The sequence below is a fragment of the Marmota monax genome, unplaced genomic scaffold (genome assembly GCF_021218885.2).
Source record: "Marmota monax isolate L192 unplaced genomic scaffold, Marmota_monax_Labrador192_F-V1.1 WCK01_AAM20220418_F8-fsc00095, whole genome shotgun sequence".
NCBI classification, from domain to species: Eukaryota; Metazoa; Chordata; class Mammalia; order Rodentia; family Sciuridae; genus Marmota; species Marmota monax.
The window spans coordinates 2298174-2322058 of NW_026695244.1; the positions used below are offsets into that span (position 1 = coordinate 2298174).

The window sequence follows — 23885 nt, forward strand, 5'->3', positions numbered from 1 at the left end:
AAGGTAGAAGTCGGGATTTTGGGAAGACATGCACTTTAATGTTAGAAAATTTGTTCCAGTTATGTGTTGTTCTATAACAAACTATACCAAAATTCAGTGGCTTAAAATTATAGCCATTTTATCATCTCTCAGTGGTCAGTGTGTTAGCTGGTCTCAGTTGGGAGATTTGACTGGTCTTGCCTGAGGTCCTCATGTAGTTGCAGTTACATGATATCTGTGGTTAGAATCATCTGAAGGGTACATTAAGATACTGGGATATTAAATAATAGATAGAATTATCTTTATATATAATTTTTGAAGATTTACTGGTTTTTCCAAAATTGTCTCTTTCTCTCTCTGCATTATAGTCTGAGGATGTCTTCTTTCCAATTGGTAGCCAGGCTTTTTTGTTTCACATGGCAGCTCAGGTCTCCCCAAAAGTATAAAAATGAAATCTTCCTTGCTCTCTTATAATTTAAGACTTTGAATTTTCATAGCATCATTTCTGCCATCTTATGCTGTTTGAAGAATCAGTGCCAATTCAACAGGAGGGAAAGTAAACCCTATCTCTCAATAGTGAGAGGAAGAAAGAATTTACAGCTATTTTTCATTCATCATACACTTTGGCCTTCTGACCACAAGTCATTTACATACCCTACCCTTTTTCAAAAACTTTTTTAGTTGTAGATAAGACACAGTATCTTTTTCATTTTATCTATTTATTTTTATGTGGTGCTCATAATCGAACCTAGTGCCTCACATATGCGAGGCAAAATAAACTCACTTAAGACACCTATGGTCTGCCCTCCTCCATTAAAGTATTAAGACAGGAATTGTCAAATTTTTTGTAACTGTTTGTCAACAGTAAGGTTCTGTGTCATAGCTCATTTCTGCCTTTTTTGTGTTGAAGCAAATGGATGTTGCTGAGTTCAACTACTAATCTATTAAAGTGACAGCAGATCAGGATTTGACCCCCAGGCAGTAGTTAATTTATCCCTGCATTAAGACTTGAATGCTGGGGATACAGTTCAGTTGGTAGAGTGCTTGCCTCAAATGCACAAGGCCCTGTGTTCCATCCCCAGCACCATTCATACCCCCCCCCCAAAAAAAAAGACTTGAGTCCTAAAGTCTATTATCTTGATATCTAAATCAAGTCTATAAGTAGCTGAAATCACTTAGGTGTTGCCTCTTTCTGATCTCAATACACCAAGTAAAGAAAGTTATCTGCTTCCATATAACAGTAGTGACATGACAAAACAGAAAAACTTCAGTAGAATTCCTGCTTTAAAAAAAGGAGCTGGGGAAAACAGAGAAGAACAGGAGGCTCCCAGCAATCACTGGTTCATTGCACTTTAAAATTCTAATAGGAACATGTTTTTAAATTTTTTTTTCCATTAGGGCGGAGTCATGGTCCCTGAGTGTGATCCTACATTCAGTCTTTGGTTCTCCCCTCCTTCCTTCCTTTCTTTTTTAAAATATAATTTTAGTTGTAGATGGACATTTTATTTATTTATTTTTATGAGGTGCTAAGGACCACATGCCTCACACCTGCTAGTCTGTTTACATGAGTATCTTTGTCAAATTCTTTGAAGTTGAAAGCCAAGGTCTCTCTTTTTTTTCTTTTTTCAATCTCTTCTTTTTTGAACAAATTTTCTCTCTTTTAGTGTTAACTAGTATAATCCCTTTAAAACTTTATGAGTTTCTTAACTCTATTGGACAAAAGCTATTCTGCAGTACTTTACAGATTGGTCCCTTTTCTACTTTGGGCCAAATGGGCAACTACTGCAGAAAAATCTGTTAAGATTCTTAGACTCTTAAAATTTCTAGTTGAATGGTCTAAGAGATACAACCTTGAATCTTTCTGAGGTCTTAAGATTGTTTTACAGGGGCTGGGGATGTGGCTCAAGCGGTAGCGTGCTCTCCTGGCATGCGTGCGATCCGGGTTCGATCCTCAGCACCACATACAAAGATGTTGTGTCCGCCGAAAACTAAAAAATAAATATTAAAATTCTCTCTCTCTCTCAAAAAAAAAAAAATACTCTCATATGTATTCATGTTATCTGTCTCACTTTAAAAAAAAAAAAAAAAAAAAAGATTGTTTTACAGTCAAATCCCTGAAAACTTTTACCCGATGCTATAGTTTAATGGTAATGATCTGATTTGATCATTGTCTCAGACTATTTCTCATTTTGAGAATATTTGCTCTCTTGAGTTCTCAGGATGAAATTGTTTTATTTTCAAATCTGGAAAATACCCACAGACAGATCCGTTTCTATATCTGATGTATCTAATATAGGAATCCCCTTTTCTCCTGTCTCTAGTAACAATGTCCTCGCTGTCTCATCACTAATAATCTCCATAAAGTCTCTGTCTGCTACCCAACTTGGTTTACCTCTTGGTGTGTGGATTCAGGTGGGAAGTGATTTGCAGCCACTTTTTCAACCCCAAGGTGGTTTTGTTGTTTCCTTGAATTGATTTTTTTCTTTATTCTTGAATTGAAAAGTTCTAAAAACTATTTCAATGGAAACTTTAACACAAAGATGCATTTCATAGCTCTCATTAATTCCTTTAGATATTTGGGCTTATTTATGTTATTTTCTTCCCCTAGTAGTTAGAATATACACATATCAAGATAAAAAAAAATCATCTACTTTATAGTACATATGAATAGTCAATATACATAGTAGATACTGAATAAATGTTTAACATTATTTTGAGAGAATTTTATGTACAAATGAAAAGATTTATGAGTAGAAATGTTTCATTTGCTCTTTAAAAAAAAAATATTTCTTTAGGGGTGGGGGTATAGCTCAGTTGTTAGAGTGCTTGTCTAGCATGCATAAGGCCCTGGGTTCAATCCTCAGCACCACACACACAAAAAAACCCATATATATATATTTCTTTAGTTGTAGATGAAAATAGTACCTTTATTTATTTATTTTTATGTGGTGCTGAGGATCGAACCAAGTGCCTCATGCTTACTAGGCAAGCACTCTACCACTGAGCTACAACCCCAGCCCCTCATTTGCTCTTTTAAAGAATACAAATTATATTATAGTTGGAAGATATCTTAATTATTAAACTTGTTCTTTTTCTAGGAATCGGAGTATGTTTCAGCTCATCTTCATGAATGGATAGATCTCATTTTTGGTTATAAACAGAGGGGACCAGCTGCAGTGGAGGCACTCAATGTTTTTTATTACTGTAGTTATGAAGGTATAAACTTATATATACTTTTTCTGCTGCATTATTGTGATAGAAATTATTGTTCAATATATGGTCACCTGTGGCATTTTGAACCTGCTTAATATAGGAAAGACCTCCTTAGCAAAACAGCTTTTTGATTGAAAAATGAAGATGCTGCTTTTTGGGGTAGGAGGATAGTAACTAAGTATATATATAGGCAAATCTAATTATAAATGTCATTATTGGTGTTAAAAGAGAGTTTTGGGTTTGGTTCAGTTAGGTACTGTTAATTGAACTTAGGGGTGCCTTACCACTGAGCTACATCCCCAGTCCTTTTTATTCTTTACTTTGAGACTCACTAGGTGCTTGAGGCTGGCAGTTCTACCTCCTGAGTTGCTGGAATTACAGGTGTGCACCACCATGCCTAGCTGTCTAAAGAGTTTTTGATATCTGACATGTATGTCCTAGTTAGTTCTACATTAAATATTACATATTAAATTGCTAGTAAACTTTGAAAGAAAGCTTTAGAATTATCAATATCAAACTCTTCAAATGACATTATTTAGCTCAGGATCAAGAATGTTTTCTGCATTCTACTGACATGTATAACTAGAACAAAAATAATAACAATAATGTTTTCTGATTGCTTTAAAAGACTGAAAAATCACCTGACATAGTGATGCACATTTGTATTCCCAGCCACTTGGGAGGCTGAGGCAGGAGTATCATAAATTCAAGTCCAGCCTGGACAAACTTAGTGAAACCTTGTCTTAAAATAAAAAATACACAGGGGTAGGGATTAGCTCAGTTGTAGTGTCTCTGTGTTTGATCACCCAGGGACAGTCCCCAGTAGTGTAAAAAATTTTTTAAAAATTACACACGTGCACACACACATATGCTAATTTCGTTTCTGATGTTTGTGATGTGGCATGCTGTTTTGTTTTCACACTATAGTGAGCTTATAAGTATACTTCTGGTTTTAGGAGCTGTGGATCTGGACGCCTTAACAGACGAAAAAGAAAGAAAAGCCTTAGAAGGAATGATTAACAACTTTGGGCAAACACCTTGCCAATTGTTAAAGGTAAATTATATAAGCTATTGTCAACTAAAGATATCTAGAAATGAATTTCTAAGGAATAGTATTACCATTATTTTTAAGAATTTTAATAATTTAAAACATTATGTCAGAGTTATTGTCCAGAATTTGGAAAAAATAACATTACATTTAATTGATTATTCCTATTTTGAAATAATAAAATATTGCATTTAAAATTCATTTATGAAGACAGGTATTATGATGGATGCCTATAGTCCCAGCTACTTTGGAGGCTGAGGTGGGAGAATCTTGAGTTCAAGACTAGCCAGGACAATGTAACGAAATCTTGTCATCCCCACTTCCCACAACACACACACACACACACACACACACACAAAATCCACTTAGGAGAACACTTGCTGACCATATTACTTGGGTTCTATTCTTGGCACCGGGGGTGAGGCAAAGGGATGAAAATCCATTTCAATAGCCAAGTGCTTATAAGTGACAGGAAGGATTTATTTTTTTATATATATATTTACCCAGAAAGCCAATCACTTCATATTATTAAGTAGATGCTTTCTTATTCAATCACTGTGTTAGATACTTTCCTAAACCCTCACAGTGACTATCCAATTATCCTCATACTTTTAAATGATAAAACCAAGCCTAACAGAAAGTAATACCTAACCACAATACCTTACTTATTGAATACTTTTAAATACTTTATAAAAATACTTATTAAATACTTTTTCTACATTTACACAACTAAAAAGTGACTAGGGTAAGATTTATATGCATGACTAACTCCAAAGTCTTTGTACCATGCCATGTTTTCTCTCAATTAGTAGCTGTAAGCCCCTTGTTAAACTATATCTCTTTTTGATGTTTTTATAGGCCTTTCTTAAAAGTTAATTATGACACTCTCTGCCTTAGCGATTTATCTCTATTCCTCACTAAATTATAAATATGTTAAAGTCAGCAGCCATCTCTTAATAATCTTTATATATTTTGTGCATATAATATGTATAAAGTAAATATTTGTTGAATTGAAATCTCCACAGCTAATATAGCAACAGGGCATCTAAAGCTCAAGTCTATAGTTTTACTTCTGTCAACTCAATTTTCAGACTAACTTGATATTTGTTACTGTTCTTTAATGACAGTTGGGCCTCCAACATTGGTTTTTACAGAATAATCATATGAAGTCAGTGTTTCATCCCTTACCTTCTGGTACAGTCAGAAGGCAAAAGTAAAGGAATAAAACAGAACTATTCTTAGGACTCTGAAATGGATCTTATAATATTTTTGCACCACCTTTACTTTTTATTTTATAAGAGTACTGCTACCTTTTATTGTCATAAAAAAATGATTTAGGGACCAGTTGCATGTGCATCTATAATCCTAGCTACTCTGGAGGGTGAGGCTGGAGGATCTCAAGTTCAAGGCCAGTCTGGACAATATACTGAAACCCTTTCTCAGAATAAAAGAGTGGGGGTTGTAGCTCAGTGGAAGAGTGTGTTGTTTAGCACATGCAAGCAAGGCCCCAGGCTCAATCCTCAGCACTAAAACCAAAAAAATAAAAAATAAAAAAATAAAAAATTGAGCCTTGGTTAGGGCATCAGCTGTGGTTTTAGAAAACTAAATAATATTATTAAGAGCTACATATTGTGTGACTCTACTTTGTGTACAACCAGAGACTGAAAAATTGTGCTCTGTATGTGTAATATGAATTGAATTGCTTTCTGCCGTCATATAGAACAAATTAAAACAAATAAATAATTTTTTTAAAAAGAGCTACATATTTTAATACTTGTAGCTAACTCACCTATTGCCTTTAATCTAATATTTTGAGATAGAGATGAAAGAATCCCATTTAGTTAAAATTCTGTTCTTCATTTAACTGTGCCTTTATTTTGTTGTTTTCTGCTTATTAATATGTGATTCTGTCCTGTATCTCTGACACGGAAGTTAAGAGAATAATAATAATTTATTTGGTAGTTATGCAGCAATGTTTATAATTTGATTTTGATAGTGTTTACATTTTGATATTATTTCAGGAACTAAAAATTCACCCCATTATAGATCTTAAATAGTACATTTGATTTTGCCAAACATTTATTAAGCATTTGTCATGTTTAAGATTTTGTTGTAGGTATTGAAAAATCCGAAATTGAATACAACTTATGTCTGATTCTAAGATACCCATAGTATAGGTAGAGAAGACAGACCATAAATAAGCATATGTAATTCAAAATAAAAATAAATGAGTACTAAATAAATAATTTGTCAAGGAAAATAATAAAAGAAAATAATTCTGACCTAGAGATTCAATAAAGATGTCATTAAGGATGATCGGTTGTGGCTCAGTGGTAAAGTGCTCACCTAGCATTTGTGAGGCCCTGGGTTCAATCCTCAGCACCACATATAAATAAAATGGAGGTATTGTGTCCAACAACAACTAATAGAGCCCATTGTGTGTGAAGGAATACAGTGAGAGATGTTTTAATGTAATTATGGAATTTTTTCTTAAAATTATTTTGAAGGAGCCACATCCTCCTAGATTATCAGCAGAGGAAGCAATACAGAAGCAGACCAAAACAGATGCTTCAACCCTAAACCTATTTCAACACCTCCCTGAACTCAAGTCATTTTTTATAGAGGTAATATACAAGCTTGGTAATATCAAACAATTTTCTTTGTGAATTCTGTATACCTCAAAGTTTATTTCATTCTTTAATGGAGCAGAATATTATAATATTTAATATTAAATAGTATTACTGTAATAATCTATTCTTGGATTTTTAAAACGTTTTTATTGAAAGCTTTTGTTTGTGCTGAATGCTTGTCTCAACTATTTGTTTTGACTTTCTTTCTTCTACTTCACATTTTCCTGACAAGGAAGGACAAATAATTGTGTTTAAAATACTTTATTGTGGGCCAGACACAGTGGTGCCCACCTGTAATTCCAGCAACTTGGGAGACTGAGACAGGAGGGTCACAAGTTCAAGGTCATCCTCAGCAATTTAGCAAGACCCTGTCTCAAAATAAAAAATAAAAAGGACTTGGGATATACCTTAGTGGTAAGGTGCCCCTGGGTTCAATCCCCAGTACCAAAATCAAACAGAAACAAACTTTTGTGACAATCGAGATGACATGTAGAGAGCTTATATAGTGTCTGCTTATCAATAAAATGTGGCCCAATATAAATTGTTATTGATAGTATAAGAAAGAATAGGCAACAGGCTGGGGTCATGGCTCAGTGGTAGAGCACTTGCCTGTCATGAGTAAGGCACAGGGTTTGATTCTCAGCACTGTATATAAATAAATAAAAATCCATTGACAACTAAAAAAAATAATAAAGAAAAAGAAGGAATAGGCAAGCAAAACAGCAATAGTTAATGCTATAATTGAAAAAGTACCTTCAAGGGCTGGGGTTGTGACTCAGTGGTAGAGCCCTTGCCTAGGACATGTGAGGCGCTGGGTTTGATTCTCAGAACCATATATGAATAAATAAATAAAATAACAGTTTATCAGCAACTAAAAAAAAATTTTAAAAAAGAGTACCTTAAAATTTAAAAATTCAAATGTTTATACATTTGAAATATTTAAGATAGTCTAGAAAGTAATAATGAAATACATTTATACTTATGAATTTGTTTATGACAGATAATATTAGCTCTTGGCAAAAAGAAAAATGAAGGGCTGGGGTTGTAGCTCAGTGGTAGAGCGCTTGCCTTGCATGTTTGAGACCCTGGGTTCGATCCCCAGTACCACATAAAAATAAACAAATAAAAATACAGATATTGTGTCCATCTACAACTAAAAAAAAAAGTGAAAGAAAAATGAAGATTAAAATTTACTAAGTTAGGGCTAGGGCTGTGGTTCCAGTGGTAGAGCGTTTTCTAGCATGCATGAGGCACTGGGTTCCATCCTTAGCACCACATAAATAAATAAAATAAAGGTATTGTGCCCATGTACAACTTTTTAAAAAAAGTTACTAAGTTAATAAAAATAGTTTGGAGATATACATAGAACAAGCAATCTCAGACTACAGCAGAGGTTGGCAAACTTTTTTTTTTTACGGATCGGAGAGTATATTGGGCTTTCTAAGCCATGAGGTAAAATAAAGGGTACATATATAACCCACTCAAAATGTAACCATCTAAAAACATAAAAAGCTTTCTTAGCTTACTCACCGCCCACATAACAGGTGGTGTACTAGATTTGTCCTACAGGCTGTAGTTTGTAAAATCCTGCATATATAGCATCACTGTAGAATGTTTCTTAGGTTCATTACCATGAGAAAATGTAAAGAGGTTTTTGATAATTTAATGTAAAATGAGATTTATAATAGTTTATAGCTTGATGAGTTTTACCCAAATGAACTATGTTGTAGTAAGCACCATTATATTTTAGTATAGATTTGCTTTCACATCTTTGTGAGAGTACTTGGAAAATAATCTTTCACTCTTTACCTAGATTCACATAGACAGTTATTTCAACTTTTCAGTGCTGGTAGTTTTCCAAAAGTATCTTAAGTTAGTTCCCTAGAACTCAGAACAATATAGAAATGGTGCTGAGAAGTGATGACTAGTTCCTGGGATGTGTTGGTTGTCTTCCAGATTGGGATTTGCAAGAACTCACAGGAGTCAACATGTATCAGTTGTGCTAAGATTTATTTCAGTGAAAGGATACAAAGCAACATAAGCAAAGACAAAATACAAATGGGGGGAATCCAGGGGAAATCCCGCACAAGCATCCAAGAGTCATCTCCCAGTGGAGTCACACAGGATATGCTTAATTATTCCAGTAATGAAATGTGAAAACATCTTCTTACATATTAGGGCAGTTCACTGGAGACTCGGTGTCCAAGACTATTATTGGAGGCTAGTTACATACCTAGCACATACTAACATTCCAAGTTCCAGAAGAAAAGCAGGTGTTTAGCATAAACCCTACTAAGCACAGTGTAGGTATAAAGAACCACCCTTATCACCGAAGGAAAAGTTTTATGACAGTGTAAGGAACCGTTTGCCTGTCAAGTCCCAGAAGGCAGCCAAGGGTCAGCCTTGCAAATACGCCTTTCTAAGGATAGCATTCTCAGGCCTGTTGTGTTCTTTTTACTGCCCGTAAAGCAATCTGTAAAACTCTATTTGAACCATAATCTGATGGATATACATTATTATATTTGTTATATAATGCTGGTAGGCTGGGCGTTGTGGTGCACACCTGTAATCCCAGTGACTTGGGAGACTGAGACCAGAGAGTTGCGAGTTCAAAGCCAGCCTCAGCAATGGCGAGGCAACTCAGTGAGGCCCTGTCTCTAAATAAAATACAAAATAGGGTTGAGGATGTAGCTCAGTGGCCGAGTGCCCCTGAGTTCAATCCTCAGTACCAAAAAAATAAATAATAATAATGCTGATAGAACTATTTTCATTATATCTAATCATCATCAAAAGAGAAAAAGCACATAAGGAGACATGTTTGTGACAGGTTTTTATATGATAATACATTCTTTTTTTTTTTAGAGAGAGAGAATTTTTAATATTTATTTTTTAGTTTTCGGCGGACACAACATCTTTGTTTGTATGTGGTGCTGAGGATGGAACCAGGGCCTCACGCATGCCAGGCGAGCACACTACCACTTGAGCCACATCCCCAGCCCAATAATACATTCTTATATATAAATGGACAGTGACGTATTTATCCTTTTCTGTGTGCACCATATCACATGGTAGCTTTTCCCCAAGAACAGAAAAGATATCCTTGGGTACTAATAACTTATTAGTCTCTTTTCATCATCAAAAGAGATGTTTCTCTTTACATTCCTGTGAAAAGAGAGATCCCTCTGTAGGTCAGCACTTCTTACTTGGTACATAGTAGGTATCAAATAATGTTGTTACCCTAATGTTAGGTATCATTTATGAACTATTATCCTATTGGGGAACAAAATTAAAATTCTTGTTGTCTTTCATATTGTAATAAAATAACAATAGATGTTTTCTGAGAATGGTATTTTTAAATAGTAACATTGAGGCTTTCAGGAAAAGTACCTCAGTTAACAAAAGAGGTCTGTTTTGGGGAAGTTAAACCTAAAAGACTTTTTCTATGAATTATAATCAGTTTTCCCATTTGACTTATTGACAAATGTATTTTTACATGATCTGTATTTTCTACTTTATATTCATGTCAGCATAGCAAGGGAAAAGAAAAGGTCATAAATCACTGGTTGTTTTAAATGATTGCTGCTCCTTGAAATCTACATCTCTGTTTAACAGCAGAGTAGTGGAATAGAAGAAGGTGATGGTTTCAGAAGTTTCAAGTATGCCATCCAGGGCTGGGGCTGGGGCTCAGTAGTAGCGTACTTGCCTGCCATGTGTGAGGCACTGGGTTCAATTCTCAGCACCACATGTATATAAATAAAATAAATAAAGGTCAACAACTAAAAAAATTTGAAAGAAAAAAGTATACCATCCAAACTTGGTATAAATTCCTTTCCTACATTTTAAATTAAATGATTATATGATTGATAGAGTAAAGTGCCATATCATAGGGTTCATTCTTCTTTAAAGAAACAAATCTTTTTGTAATCTGTGCCTAATAAATATGAACAGAGCCAACCACTGAACCTCTTTTATTTTACAGGGAATTAGTGATGGTATTCCACTATTAAAAGCCATTGTCCCCAAAAATCAGTCTCGTTCTTTCATGTCTCAAGGCAGTCCTGAGTTACTGGTAAGTTGACTTATACCTTGGTCACACTACAGTTCCTATATCCATTCTAACTTACCAAAAAAAAAAAAAAAAAAGGAAATAACATTTTTTAAAAGCCATTTGTGTCCTGGGGTTGTGGCTCAGGGGTAGGAATACTTGTCCAACATGTGTGAGGCAATGGATTTGATCCTCAACACCAAATTTAAAAAAATAAACAATTAAAATAAAGTTATGTATATAAAAAAGCCACTTTTAAGAATAATAGAGGGCTGGAAATGGGAGCTGGCTTGTAATCCCAGTTATGCCAAACACTGAGGCAGGAGGATTGCCAAGTTGAAGGCTACCATGAATAAGACTCTGTCTCAAAAGTTATAAAAGGCTGAGAGGTAACAGCTCAGTAATAGAGCATTTGCCTAGCATGCTCAAGGCTTTGGGTTCAATCCCTAGTACCAAAAGTAACAATAATGATAACAATAGAGAACATTTTTATAAAACTAATTTGATGGAATTCTGTCTTCAGTTTATGTGGCTTTTAAGTAGTTACTGTAATTCTAATCTGGAAAAATAAATATATGGAAATTTCTAGAAAAATAAATATGTGAGGCTGGGGCTATAGCTCAGTGGCAGAGCACTTGCCTAGCACATGTGAGGCACTGGTTTCAATCCTTAGCACCACATAAAAAGAAAAATAAATGAAATAAAGGCATTCTGTCCATCTACAAATACAAAAAAAAAAAAAATTTAAAAAGGGCTGGAGATACAGCTCAGTTGGTAAAATGCTTGTCTCATTTGCACAAGGCCCCGGGTTCAATCTCCAGCATCAAAAAAATAAAAGAATAAATATGTGAAAAGAACCAGGAAATTTTATGCAGGGAAAACAAGAGGATAGCATCTTATGTTAAAATTTATTATAAAGCTATAATAATAATAATGAGAAATAATGCAGAATATGTTAACATATATATTCAGGGCACTTTGGTCAATGTTTTACATGAATTTTTCATTTAATTCACCTAATCCTATGTGATAGGCACTACTGTTACTTCCCTTCTACAGATAAGAAATTAAAACTCAGAGAAGTAACTTGCCCGGAGTCACAGATCTAGCAAGTAAGAGATCTGGGACTTTGGCTCATGGACAAAACCTTGGTCTGTTTTATTCTAATTTTGTCACTTAGAATTAGACCTATTTTTATAATTATGCATATTGTTTGCTTAGAAAAAATTCTAGAAAGATGAATTCTTGTGATTTTCAATTTTAATACCTTTTTTTTAAAGTTATGTGAATTGAGAGGTAGGGGTAGTTTGTTACTTTTCTAATCAAGGGGGTAAAAAGCTTTGCATTTTCAAAAGGAAGTATTCACTGTATCAATTCAGGGAGTCCTAACAGTTCATTATAAGTTCTAGTTCTCAGTCCCCAGTACCACAAAATAAATAGTGCTGAAGTAGATAAATTCTTCTGATTTATGTTCTAAATGATGTGTGTATCATATTTTTATGATGAGACTTAATCTTGAATTTTCCCTGACTGCCAGTAGTTGCTAATAAACTTTGAGAAATTATGAGGAAGAAAATAAGGGCCTGGGGATATAGCTCAGTTGATAGAGTGCTTGCCTTGCATGTACAAGTCCCTACGTTCAATCCCCAGCACCACACATTAAAAAAAAAAAGAAAAAAAAAAAAATATATATATATATATTTTGACAACTTTTCTTACAGTAAGGTAGAGCTTTGTCCACTTTAACTATTTGAAGACTTAATGAGTTTCATATGTTAAATACACAGTCCCACAGTATTCCCCAAATGATAAGTGGCCATCTGATTGTTCTTCGCTGCTTTCTTTAATCTTTCATTTGAATCTTCATTTATTTTTTTAGATAACAGTAAGCATGAATTATGTTATTGGAACTCATGGATGGCTGCCTTACGATAGAAGCATTTCTAATTACTTTACATTCATCAAGGATCAAACTGTGACAAATCCAAAGTAAGTAAATGAACATTTAAGGCAGAACAGCTACAGTCAGTACCTTATTGCTGGGAAAAAATTGATTCTGCTCTTTTTTTTTAATCTTTAAAAAATATTGGTTTAATTATACATTTCAATGGAGTTTGTTATACTTTACTTCTGTTCATTTTGAAAATACTGTCTTGAGACCCAGATTTTGTCTTCTTTTTTTAAGTTAATATTTATTTTTTAGTTGTAGTTGTACACAATATCTTTATTTATTTGTTTTTATGTGGTGCTGAGGATTGAACCCAGGGCCTCACACGTGCTAGGTGAGCACTTTGCCGCTGAGCTATAGCCCGAGCCTCTTTTGTCTTCTTTTTTACACCACTCCTATTCCCTTCCTTTTTTTTTTCTTTTATTTTTTAGTTATAGGTGGACACAATGTCTTTATTTTACTTTATGTGATGCTGAGGATTGAACTCAGGGCCTCACACATGCTAGGCGAGCGCTCTACCTATGAGCCCCAGCCCCAGCCCAAATTCCCTTCCTTTTTTTGAAGTTATATTCTGACTTGAAAGGATCCTGACTTGGTTTAAAGACAAGATTGAATTTCTGTAACTGCAGCTATGAAAGCAAAAATTACAGTACAAATAGTGTACTTAATTTTAATTATATTCTATTTTATAACTTCTGAATAAATTCTATGTGTTTAAGTAGTAAGAATTAACTTAGTTATTTTTTTAAATTTCCAAAAGTTATATTCTAATTCAATGTGATGTTTCTCTTACTCTGGGTTGTCTCAGCTATATATTAATTGTATTTTTTTCTAACTAAATTATATTCAGTGTTTTGGGGATCAATTGCATCATATATGAAAACTATTTAAAATGACGTACTTGTTATCATTGTATCTCTCTTGTCTTCCTCAACTAGAATAAAATTCCATGAGATTAGGGGATAATATCTTTTTTCCTTCTTACTCCACATAGAACATAGTAATATTGTCTTTTGTACAAAGATTATTCTCAGCAAATTAATGTGGAATAATAGTTGTAGAACTGAACTAGAATTAGCTCCTCATTTTTTATGTACACACTGCAATCAATTGTGTCTTTCTGCAAACTCTAAAAAATTTGCTACACTCACAGGTATTTTACTTAGAAGCAGATAATACCCATAAGCTTGCTTTGCTTGCAATGGAAGAGCAGGTCATCATGAGCATTGTTAGCTATGCATTTACCTCAAATATATCACCTTGTGAAGGAGATCCCTGGTTTTAATTTATTACTGATTTTCTTTGTCCTGGCATATCCTATCTTGTCTTTATACTTTGAGGCTGCCATTAATAGAATTGTCAATTTTATTAAGTTGGCCTTAAAAGCCCAGATTTAAACTTTTTTCACACCTTCACCAGTCTCAACTTCTTTATGCTTAACCTTTGAGACTATTTGTTATGTATATCTTAATGTTATGAAGACTATGAAGAAAGTAAGAATAATGTGTTTTCTAAACGTTTATCACTTTTTAATAGACATTTCAAATAGAACTTCAGGGATTTATTTTTTATTTCTCTTTTAGAGAAATTTTTAAATAGTTGATACCAAAAAAGTAATCTTTCAAGAAAAAGTGTAATGTTTAATTAATTGTGTTTACAGAACTCAGCGTAGTATGAATGGTCCTTTTGCTCCCGGGCTGGAGATCACTTCTAAGCTATTTGTAGTATCACATGATGCAAAGTTGCTCTTCAGTGCTGGACACTGGGATAACAGCATTCAAGTGATGTCACTTGCAAAAGGCAAAGTTATCTCCCACAACATCAGACATATGGGTAAGCATTAACTTTTTTTTCAAAAAAAAAATAAAATAAAATTTTTAACTTTTTGAACTATTTGAAAGTAGTACATGTTCCCTATAAAAAGCATTAAATTTTTACCTTTTTGGGGGCAGAGGGTACTGGCAATTGAACTAAGGGGCACTCAACCATTGAGCCACATCCCTTGCCCTATTTTTGTGTTTTATTTAGAGACAGGGTCTTTCTGAGTTGCTTAGTGCCTTGCTTTTGCTGAGGCTGGCTTTGAACCCAAGATCCTCCTGCCTCAGTCTCCTGAGCTGCTGGGATTACAGGTGTGCATCATCATGCCTGCCAAATTTTACCTTTTTGGTGGTGTGTGAAGGATTGAACCCAAGGCCTCATGATGGTAGGCATGCATTCTGCCACTGAACTGTATCCCTATCCCCTAATTTTTACCTTTGAGGCTGAGTGAACTTTTTGATAGTGAAATATTCTAAATATTATATGCTTTTTATATTAAATTCAGATGTATTAGAGGAATATTAAAGCATAATACAAATTAAATACACCTTCATCAGGTATAAAAGATGTTAGAATAAGTTTAATTGGCTGATAGAAATAAGGATTTTAAGACAAATTTATAACAAAATGTGTCATCATTAAATAAAATATCAACTTCCCTATTACTGTATTAACAATAAAGCATGAAATAGATGAAATTGTTGAATATAGTTTAACCTGATGTGTCTTTGATATAATAATGAAAACACTGAGCAGGTTTATTTATTTTTTTTTAAATAAAGCTATTAGGGAGGGAAAATGGAATCTGCTGCTAATTTTGTACTAGTGATTCTTCCCATATCACATAGATAGCTCAACTGTTTATGGTTCAGGAATTTTTTTTATATATATTTGTGAATTTACAGCATGATAATATGTCCTGTTTTTTGTGTTTTGTTTTTAAGGATACATATTCTGTAGGATTTTAATGCCCAATTGAAGGAGAAAATGATTGAGATGAGAGGGGAGAAAAGTATAACAAAAATTAACTGGGGTTCATTTGAAGCTATCTGACCTCCTCCTCAGATTCTAATAGACTTTGCACATACCCAACATCTATACCTCACACTAACAAAAAGAAATAAAAAAGGATAATGTCAAAGAAAGCTCTCCGTGATTTTTGATATTGCTTCTTTCATGCGTAACATGTTGCCAGTAGTTTTTAATGCCATTTCTACATTCCTTCCTCTTATAGAATAACAGCTTTAGCAATAGTTTGAGCATTAACTAAAATTGCTCTTAAAGTTCTCTTTCAGCAAAACAAAGATTTCATTTTGTTATATACCTTTTCTTACAGATATTGTGACTTGCTTAGCTACAGATTACTGTGGAATACATTTGATTTCTGGTTCCAGAGATACCACTTGTATGATATGGCAAATAATACAACAGGTAGTCACACATTTAAATATTCTTCGATTAGATTAGAGATTCACTTTGAGAAAACTAACAAGATGTTCTAATAGGATAATGAACTTTTCTCTTGCAGTAGATGACTTTTTGAACTCCTTTGCATTCTTTTACCTGGATTTTGTCCTGTACCGATCATTGTGTTTTTTTTTTCTAGGTTTAAATTTTTTTATTCATTGCCTAATCCCCTATACTTTCCAAAAGTTTCTCCTTGTTAACCTTTCCTAGGAAAATAGTGATTATTATTATTGTCTAGATAGCATAATACTTTTACTGCCCTTTCTATTGGAATCTCTGGAAATTATAGATTTATAATCTTCATGAACCTTTTATATTCTCAATAGTATTCAGGAAGAGTGTCTGTCTGTCTGTCTCTCTCTCTCTCTCTCTCTCTCTCTCTCAAGTTTTCTTGGTTTTCTACCTTTCTCTAATAGGTTTAAACCATTCTTGAATTCCTATAATAAACCTATGTAATTTGTGGTATATTGCTATTACATTTTACTGCCATATTTTATTTGCTAATACTTTAATTCTTTATCTACTCTTAAGTGAAATGTATCAGTTTTTATTCTGTCTTTGTTATGTTTATCAGTTTTTGTTCTGTCTTTATTGGGATATAGAACCTTTTTTAAATGAATTTGGGGAGTATCTGTTTTTTCGTAACTACTTGATTTGTAACAATTAAAATACCCTATACACATAGATAAACACTCAAAGGTTAAGAAGACAATGTGTCTGAGGTAATAGAGTATCCAGAGAAGTTAGTGCACATTATGCAGAATTGAATAGAGGGTGTGAATAGAATTGCCTAGAATAATCACAATAAAACTAGCTGGGTGCAGTGGCGCACGCCTGTAATCCTAGCGGCTCAGGAGGCTGAGACAAGAGGATTGTGAGTTCAAAGCCAGCCTCAGGAATGGTGAGGTGCTAAGCAATTCAGTGAGACCCTGTCTCCAAATAAAATACAAAATAGGGCTGGGGATGTGGCTCAGTGGCCGAATGTCCCTGAGTTCAATCCCTGGTACCCCCTGCTACCTGGCCAAAAAAAATAAGTAACTTGTCTCAACTATTTAAATGTTCCATAGTACAAAAAGTAATATACAAGTAAAGTATGGTGAAGACATGAAGAAGGAATATTTTTTCTTCTGGAAGAAAACAGCTTAGAGACAGAGGATTCCTTGCAATAAAATTATATTAGTAAAGCATAATAACAGTTCATTGAAATAGAAGCTCAAACATAACATAATATAGTAAAATGAAAATGAAGGTTACAGAAGAATCAAACTGAGAATAAAACCAATGCTATTACGTAAATAAACAAACACAAAGCAGAAACAGGAAGAAACAGATTTGATGTGTTTTTCAAACCAAATCAATGGCATGAAAGCAAAATTTAAGGTAATCAAAGTGAGTACAAACGTAAAAATAAAATGATTATAGCAGTAGAGAAAGAATGGTATGTCTGGATATCTTTAATAAATCAGCATAAAGATAATTGAAGTCCCTGATGTAGAGACCTTCAGTAAATGGGAAAGAGAAGAGATATAAAACAAAAAGTTTATTTGGAGTTAATGAAAAATAATTCTATAGATTAAAAAGGCAAGTAATATACCTGGAAAAATTAATCCAAGATGGTCAACATTGAAACCATTCAGATTAAGTTTTTGACTTTAACATTGAGAATAATTTAGAAATTCAAGGAGAAACATAATGAGTACTACTATGATTTGACTCGGTGGTTATGATAACTTACATTATTATTTTATTATTAGAAAGTTTAAATGCAGAATAAACTTTTTTATTAAAAAAAAGTAATAAGAAAACTCTTTTCACCTTTGCTTTTCTGTTTTAATGTTAGGGAGGCGCGCCTGTGGGCTTAGCATCTAAACCTTTTCACATTCTTTATGGACACACTGATGAGGTATTGAGTGTTGGCATCAGCACTGAACTAGACATGGCAGTGTCAGGATCAAGGGTAAGAGTTCACTTGAAAGAAATACTAATTACTTTTTCTACAAATGTTTTATATATATATATATATATATATATATATGTATATATATGTATGTATGTATATATATGTATGTATGTATATATGGGTGTGGGTGTGTATTATAAATAAAATAAAGGTATTGTGTCCATTTGGTTGTAGATAGACACAATACCTTTATTTTATTTTTATATGATGCTGAGGATCAAACCCAGTGCCTCACACATGCCAGGCAGGCACTCTACCACTGAGCCACAACCCCAACCCTTCTATTGGGGATTTTATTTGTCTTACTAATTAATGGAAGAGGGTATTCTATGGGATAAAATACTACTTGAAATCCAAAATTGGAATTTTCCTAAGATATATATGTTCTTGGTAGAATGATCATTTTCTAGTTCCCTTTCCATGTTTGTTTTCCAACCACTTTACTATCTTGTTTTTTAGAAACAATTTTATTTATTTATCTACTTTTTTAGTTGTCAATAGATTTTATTTATTTATATGCAGTGCTGAGAATCAAACCCAGTGCCTCATACATGCTGGACAAGCGCTCTACCACTGATCCACAACCCCAGTCCACTTTCTTTTTTTGTGATTGTTGATTTCCCTTCTGTTTTTCCTTTTGTAATATTTCTTATTTGTAGGATGGCACCGTGATTATACATACCATTCAGAAAGGTCAGTACATGAGGACTTTACGACCACCATGTGAGAGTTCTCTATTCCTGACCATTCCCAACTTGGCTATATCTTGGGAAGGATATATTGTAATCTACTCTAGCAGTGAAGAACCGACCATCCTCAAGGTATGTAACACTTTCAAGTAGTAGATGTAGACTACAGATAGTATGTCTTTTCCTCCCAACATGTATGAGGGAGTTGGAGGAAGGAATGAATTCCGTGTTTTAAAGAGTCTGTTTTTCCTTTCATCATTGAGTTTTTTATTCCTTACTATTAGATAGACCTCCACTATAATCTTGGCCTTACATTTGTATTTTATTTTAGGAATTTCTATTGGTTTGTATAATACATGATTTCTAAAAATAAATTCTGATTATGTGGGAGTTCATAATTTTACATGAAATGATAGTCAACTGAAATTATTTTCACACAAAGCAGGGTATAAATAAGTAAACCCTTAATTTTATTTGTTTATTTCTCTTCAGTGATAAAGCTTTTTAAATATTAAGGAAATCTTTTTGTTTTATGAATATTGAGTATTTTTGGACTGGAAAGAGATTTTAATTCTTTTTTAGGGATCAGATTTCTTGTTTAATGTTTATTTACTTGGCAGTTTGATTTGAAATCACTGTAAGATTGTCTATATACTTTCTCTTTAAATACAACCAAATTGTAATCATTTTGTTATAGTTTTAGGTGACAATATAAAAACTGAACTTTTATTCAAGACTGTTAAATTTTCCTCATCAATTCTTTGTAGGATAAGAATGCATTACACTTGTTTTCTATAAATGGCAAGTATCTAGGGTCTGAAGTCCTAAAGGAACAAATATCAGATATATGTATAATTGGAGAACACATCATCACAGGCAGCTTACAGGGATTCCTGTCTATAAGAGATCTCCACAGGTAAGTAATAAAAATCATTGAACTGTCACTTAATAAAAGGTAATGGGCCTGGGGTTTTGGCTCAGTGATAGAGTGCTTGCCTCATGTCTGTGAGGCATTGGGTTCAGTTCTCAGCACTGCATATAAATAAATTAATAAAAATAATAAGGTCCATCAATAACTAAAAAATATTTTAAATAAATAAATAAAAGGTAATGGTACTTCCAACATAAATGGAAACCAGGAATCTAAAATTCCTAATCTTTTGGTTTAACATTTATTAATAATAAATGTAAATTTTTATAAATTTCCTAGCTATGGAACAAATTGAGGACGATAAAGGATTCCTGGATTAGTAAGAATAAGGAAAACACAAAGATAGGGGATTTGGGGAGAGAGGGATAGAAGTGAATCTGATGTGGATGTAATAAGATAGAATACTCTGGACCAGGAAGTAATTTATAAGAAAGATTTTCCAGAGTAGCAGGGTAACTGAAGAATACTAAATTTTAGCACATATTCACTGCTCAAACATCCCTCTCCTTCACTGCATTAAATAACAGAAGAGGGGCTAGGATTGTGGCTCAGTGGTGTAGTGCTTGCCTAGCATGTGTGAGGCACTGAGTTAAATTGTCAGCACCACTTACAAGTAAATGAATAAAGTAAAGGTATATCAACAGAAGAATCCCCATGCACAAATAGATTAACCTTAAAAACACTTTTAGTTTGCCTCACCATAATAAAAAATAAATAAAATCCATTCCAATTATATCTTTCCAAGAATTTTTATAGCCGCAGTTTTAGAGTGCTATTAACAGAATCTACAATTTAAAAAATCACAGAATCTTTTAGCATTTTTTTCTAGAATATGGTCTATATATCCTAGAATTCATCATTTTGTATTAAGCAAACACAGGCATTTATCATAATGGATTATCAGACAAAGCAAATTGATCAATTTTATGGACCTCAAAAGCACATACACTCATGTGCACTTTTGGAGCTTTTTTTGGCATTCTTACATAACTTCCACTTATTAGTACACAAAGTAAAAAACATTTAGTGAAAGAGGCTTATGTGCCCAGTACTGTGATATTTATTCGTAATAACTGATCTTAAAGGGTTTAAGACCAGTTAGAGAAATATAAATATTTGTGAAATTATAAGAATAATTTAAAAACTAAATTATATTGTGGTAGTTAAATGTGTAGGAGGAGTTTTAAAGACAGTGAAGATTGCTGTAGATCTCAGTAGTCAGAAGTCTCCATGAAGGATTAGTAGGAACTGAGATGGAGATGGAGGGCCATCTTCTGGAGGTGAGGGTAGGTGAGATATAAGAAAAGAAAGCACAAAGGCATAGGACGGCAGTGAGCACAGTATGTACGTAGAATGCTATATTTCAGCAATAAGGTTAAGACGGGTAGAACAAATGCCCACTGATAATCTGAGGCTCAGAGAATAATGATGGGTACAAGAGCTTTATTTCCACCTGTCTTAGGAAGGACACTAAAGACAAGAATGTAGTTTATATCCACATAGAATCCTACCTGGTTTTTTGTTTGTTTAATTTGTTTTGTCTCTTACTTTTCCTCTGATCCCACCTGCAAACCGCTGGTAAGAGAACAGATACGATATTTCCATCAAATGAGTAATAAATCAGAAAAAGGATTTGTAATAATAGAATGGATTGGAAATTAAGGAAAAAGAATAGGTTCTCTAGAGAATAAGGAAAATAATTTTTGTATATCAGGTTCATGGATGTTTTATTAATAATTGTTTGATTATAGATGATCGAAGAAAAACATGAATCTAAGTACAATGACAAGGTGGAACTAGGTGATCATTAAGTTATCTTCTAGGTATAAGATTCTGTGAATCCTTTATATATGCATGTAATAATGTCTATGTTTTTTATTTCTCTTCTAGTTTGAATCTCAGCATCACTCCATTAGCCATGCGATTGCCTATCCATTGTGTTTGTGTAACCAAAGAAGACAGCCATATTCTTGTAGGTTTAGAAGATGGCAAATTGATTGTAGTGGGTGTTGGCAAGCCAGCCGAGGTAAAACCTAGTGTCATGGATTTCATTTCCCGTACTATTGGGGATTCCTTTGGTTCTCCTTCATTCCAGCTGACTCAGAAGTCTCCATTATGGATAAACAAGCTCAAAAACAAATTTGATTTTTCAAAGGGCAGTAAATGAAAACAGAGGATAAAGTTGTTATTCAAGAGTGGTGTTTATATTGTAATATAATTGAAAAATACACATTTGGCAGTGTTTGTCTATCACTTTACTGGAATAAGAAAGTCTTTTTTATTTCAAATCTAGATAGAGGACCACTACATGAATTTTTAGTTCATTAAAGCCTTTTCAAATCAAACAGTAAAACTGTTTAATTTAATTTTGACAAATACCCAACATGACTATATGTCCTTTTGTAAAATCATCATTTGTTTGTTTAGAACTTTGAATATCCCCATATTAATGTGTTTACTTTCAGTGAGTTTCCTATAATAACTGTCAATTTCCTTGATGATGGTTTATCAATTACTAAATATTTAAATATCATAAATCATTGTTTCTAGGAAAACTTAGTGACTTACTCAAAGTAATTTTGTGGTTTTCCAAGAAATTTATTACATAGTTAATCATTATAAATTGGGGGGAGGGTGTCATTATTGGTCTTTTCTGAGAAATCTAATTATATAGCATCTATAGGGATTATTTTAAGAAATTAATATTACATTATCAGTGGTTATAATCTATTTTAGAGCAAAAGAATATTTTGCTTTATAAATGTTTTAAAATTTCTTTAGATCTTATGCTCTTTGTCCAGGATACTCTTAAAAGTGCTATTAAAATGATGGCAACATTTAGTTTCAGATGTGATAATCCCCCAAACAATGTGAGCAGCTCTGTATCTCAGTACTTCACTTATATTTAAACCATTTTGAGCACATCTTCATTAAACACTGAGTTTCTTGATTAATGAATTTCCCAAATCAGACCCACCTCTCCTTTGCTAATGTTATGATTATATAAAAATTCTGCTGAAACTTTACTCTTCGAGTGTTTCACTTTGTATTACCCAAGTGCCTTTTAAATTTGCATGCTTTCCCCAACTTAGGTAAAAGTTTGTTAGTTTCTGATCTTACTAAATTTTTTTTTAGTGAAACGACTGTTATATACATACATGTTATTTTAAAAATTGATTGGAAAAAACACCTAAGCAGGTATATTTTGTAGGACTAAATTAATGTTTTCTACTATTACCAAAATAAGTTTGATATTTATTAGTAAGATTGATATAGTCTACAATATATAGAATCTGAATGCTGTATAGATCATCAATAAAAGTATTTTCTGTTTTATATCTTTAGATGTAGTGACTGAATTATGGATCTATTATAATAAATTGAATATTTAGAATCTTTCATAATTAAAATATAATTTATTATATGAATATGACTGTAGAATATGAGCTAGATCAATAGTTATAAAGTCATTTCTGTTTCTAGATTTATTTTTATTTAAACATTAAAATCTTAATTAATGTATTTTAAATTATATATCATTTTTATTATTCTGTCAGTGTGAAATTTATATTTATAAATCAGATGGTAAAGTAGTACTAGAGTAATGAAAATACTGTTTCAGAAAATATATCTGAAGTGAAAATGCAAAACAAACATCCAAAGCCACTAGTAGCTTTTTTTTAAATATTTATTTTGTTTATTCATTTTCATGTGGTGCTGAGGATCGAACCCAGTACCTCACATGTGTGAGGCATGCACTCTGCCGCTGAGCCTCACAATCCCAGCCCAACCACTAGTATCTTTGTATTAAGCTTATCTTTTATCACTCTAATAAATGTAACTGAGAAAACTTACTATTAAGAAAAGGTGGTAGAGGAATCACCAATCTAAAAAGTAGACTATAGGTTGTGCAAGGTGATGCACACCTGTAATCCCATCTACCTGGAAGGTTAAATCAAGAGAATCACAAGTTCAATGCCTTCCTAGGCAACTTTGTGAGATCTACTCTTAAAATAAAATGAAAAGAGCTGGGTATAATAGCTCAGCAGTGGAGCGCTTGTCTAGCATGTGTGATATCCTGGGTTCAGTTCCTAGTATCACAAAAAAAAATTAAAATATTGTACATAGAAAAGTGATTACAGCAAATCATATGGGAT

At 33.2% G+C, this 23885-nt stretch overlaps 1 protein-coding gene across 10 annotated transcripts in view; it reads left to right on the forward strand.

Moving 5' to 3' along the window:
* Nbeal1 (neurobeachin like 1) overlaps positions 1-23885 on the forward strand; it is a 188116-nt gene that overhangs the window by 155955 nt on the left and 8276 nt on the right. For 7 of the 10 annotated variants that reach the window (XM_058578199.1, XM_046462951.2, XM_046462952.2 and 4 more), the window contains 11 exons: positions 3078-3195; positions 4149-4246; positions 6748-6864; positions 10850-10939; positions 12795-12904; positions 14524-14696; positions 16018-16112; positions 17989-18105; positions 18768-18929; positions 19565-19713; positions 21619-22754. In XM_058578199.1, the coding sequence (XP_058434182.1) occupies positions 3078-3195; positions 4149-4246; positions 6748-6864; positions 10850-10939; positions 12795-12904; positions 14524-14696; positions 16018-16112; positions 17989-18105; positions 18768-18929; positions 19565-19713; positions 21619-21895 (1506 nt within the window). In that variant the 3' untranslated portion in view covers positions 21896-22754. Of the gene's footprint in view, positions 1-3077; positions 3196-4148; positions 4247-6747; positions 6865-10849; positions 10940-12794; positions 12905-14523; positions 14697-16017; positions 16113-17988; positions 18106-18767; positions 18930-19564; positions 19714-21618; positions 22755-23885 lie in introns of those variants that run through there. The other 3 variants (XM_046462953.2, XM_046462954.2, XM_046462957.2) reach the window with 1 other exon arrangement.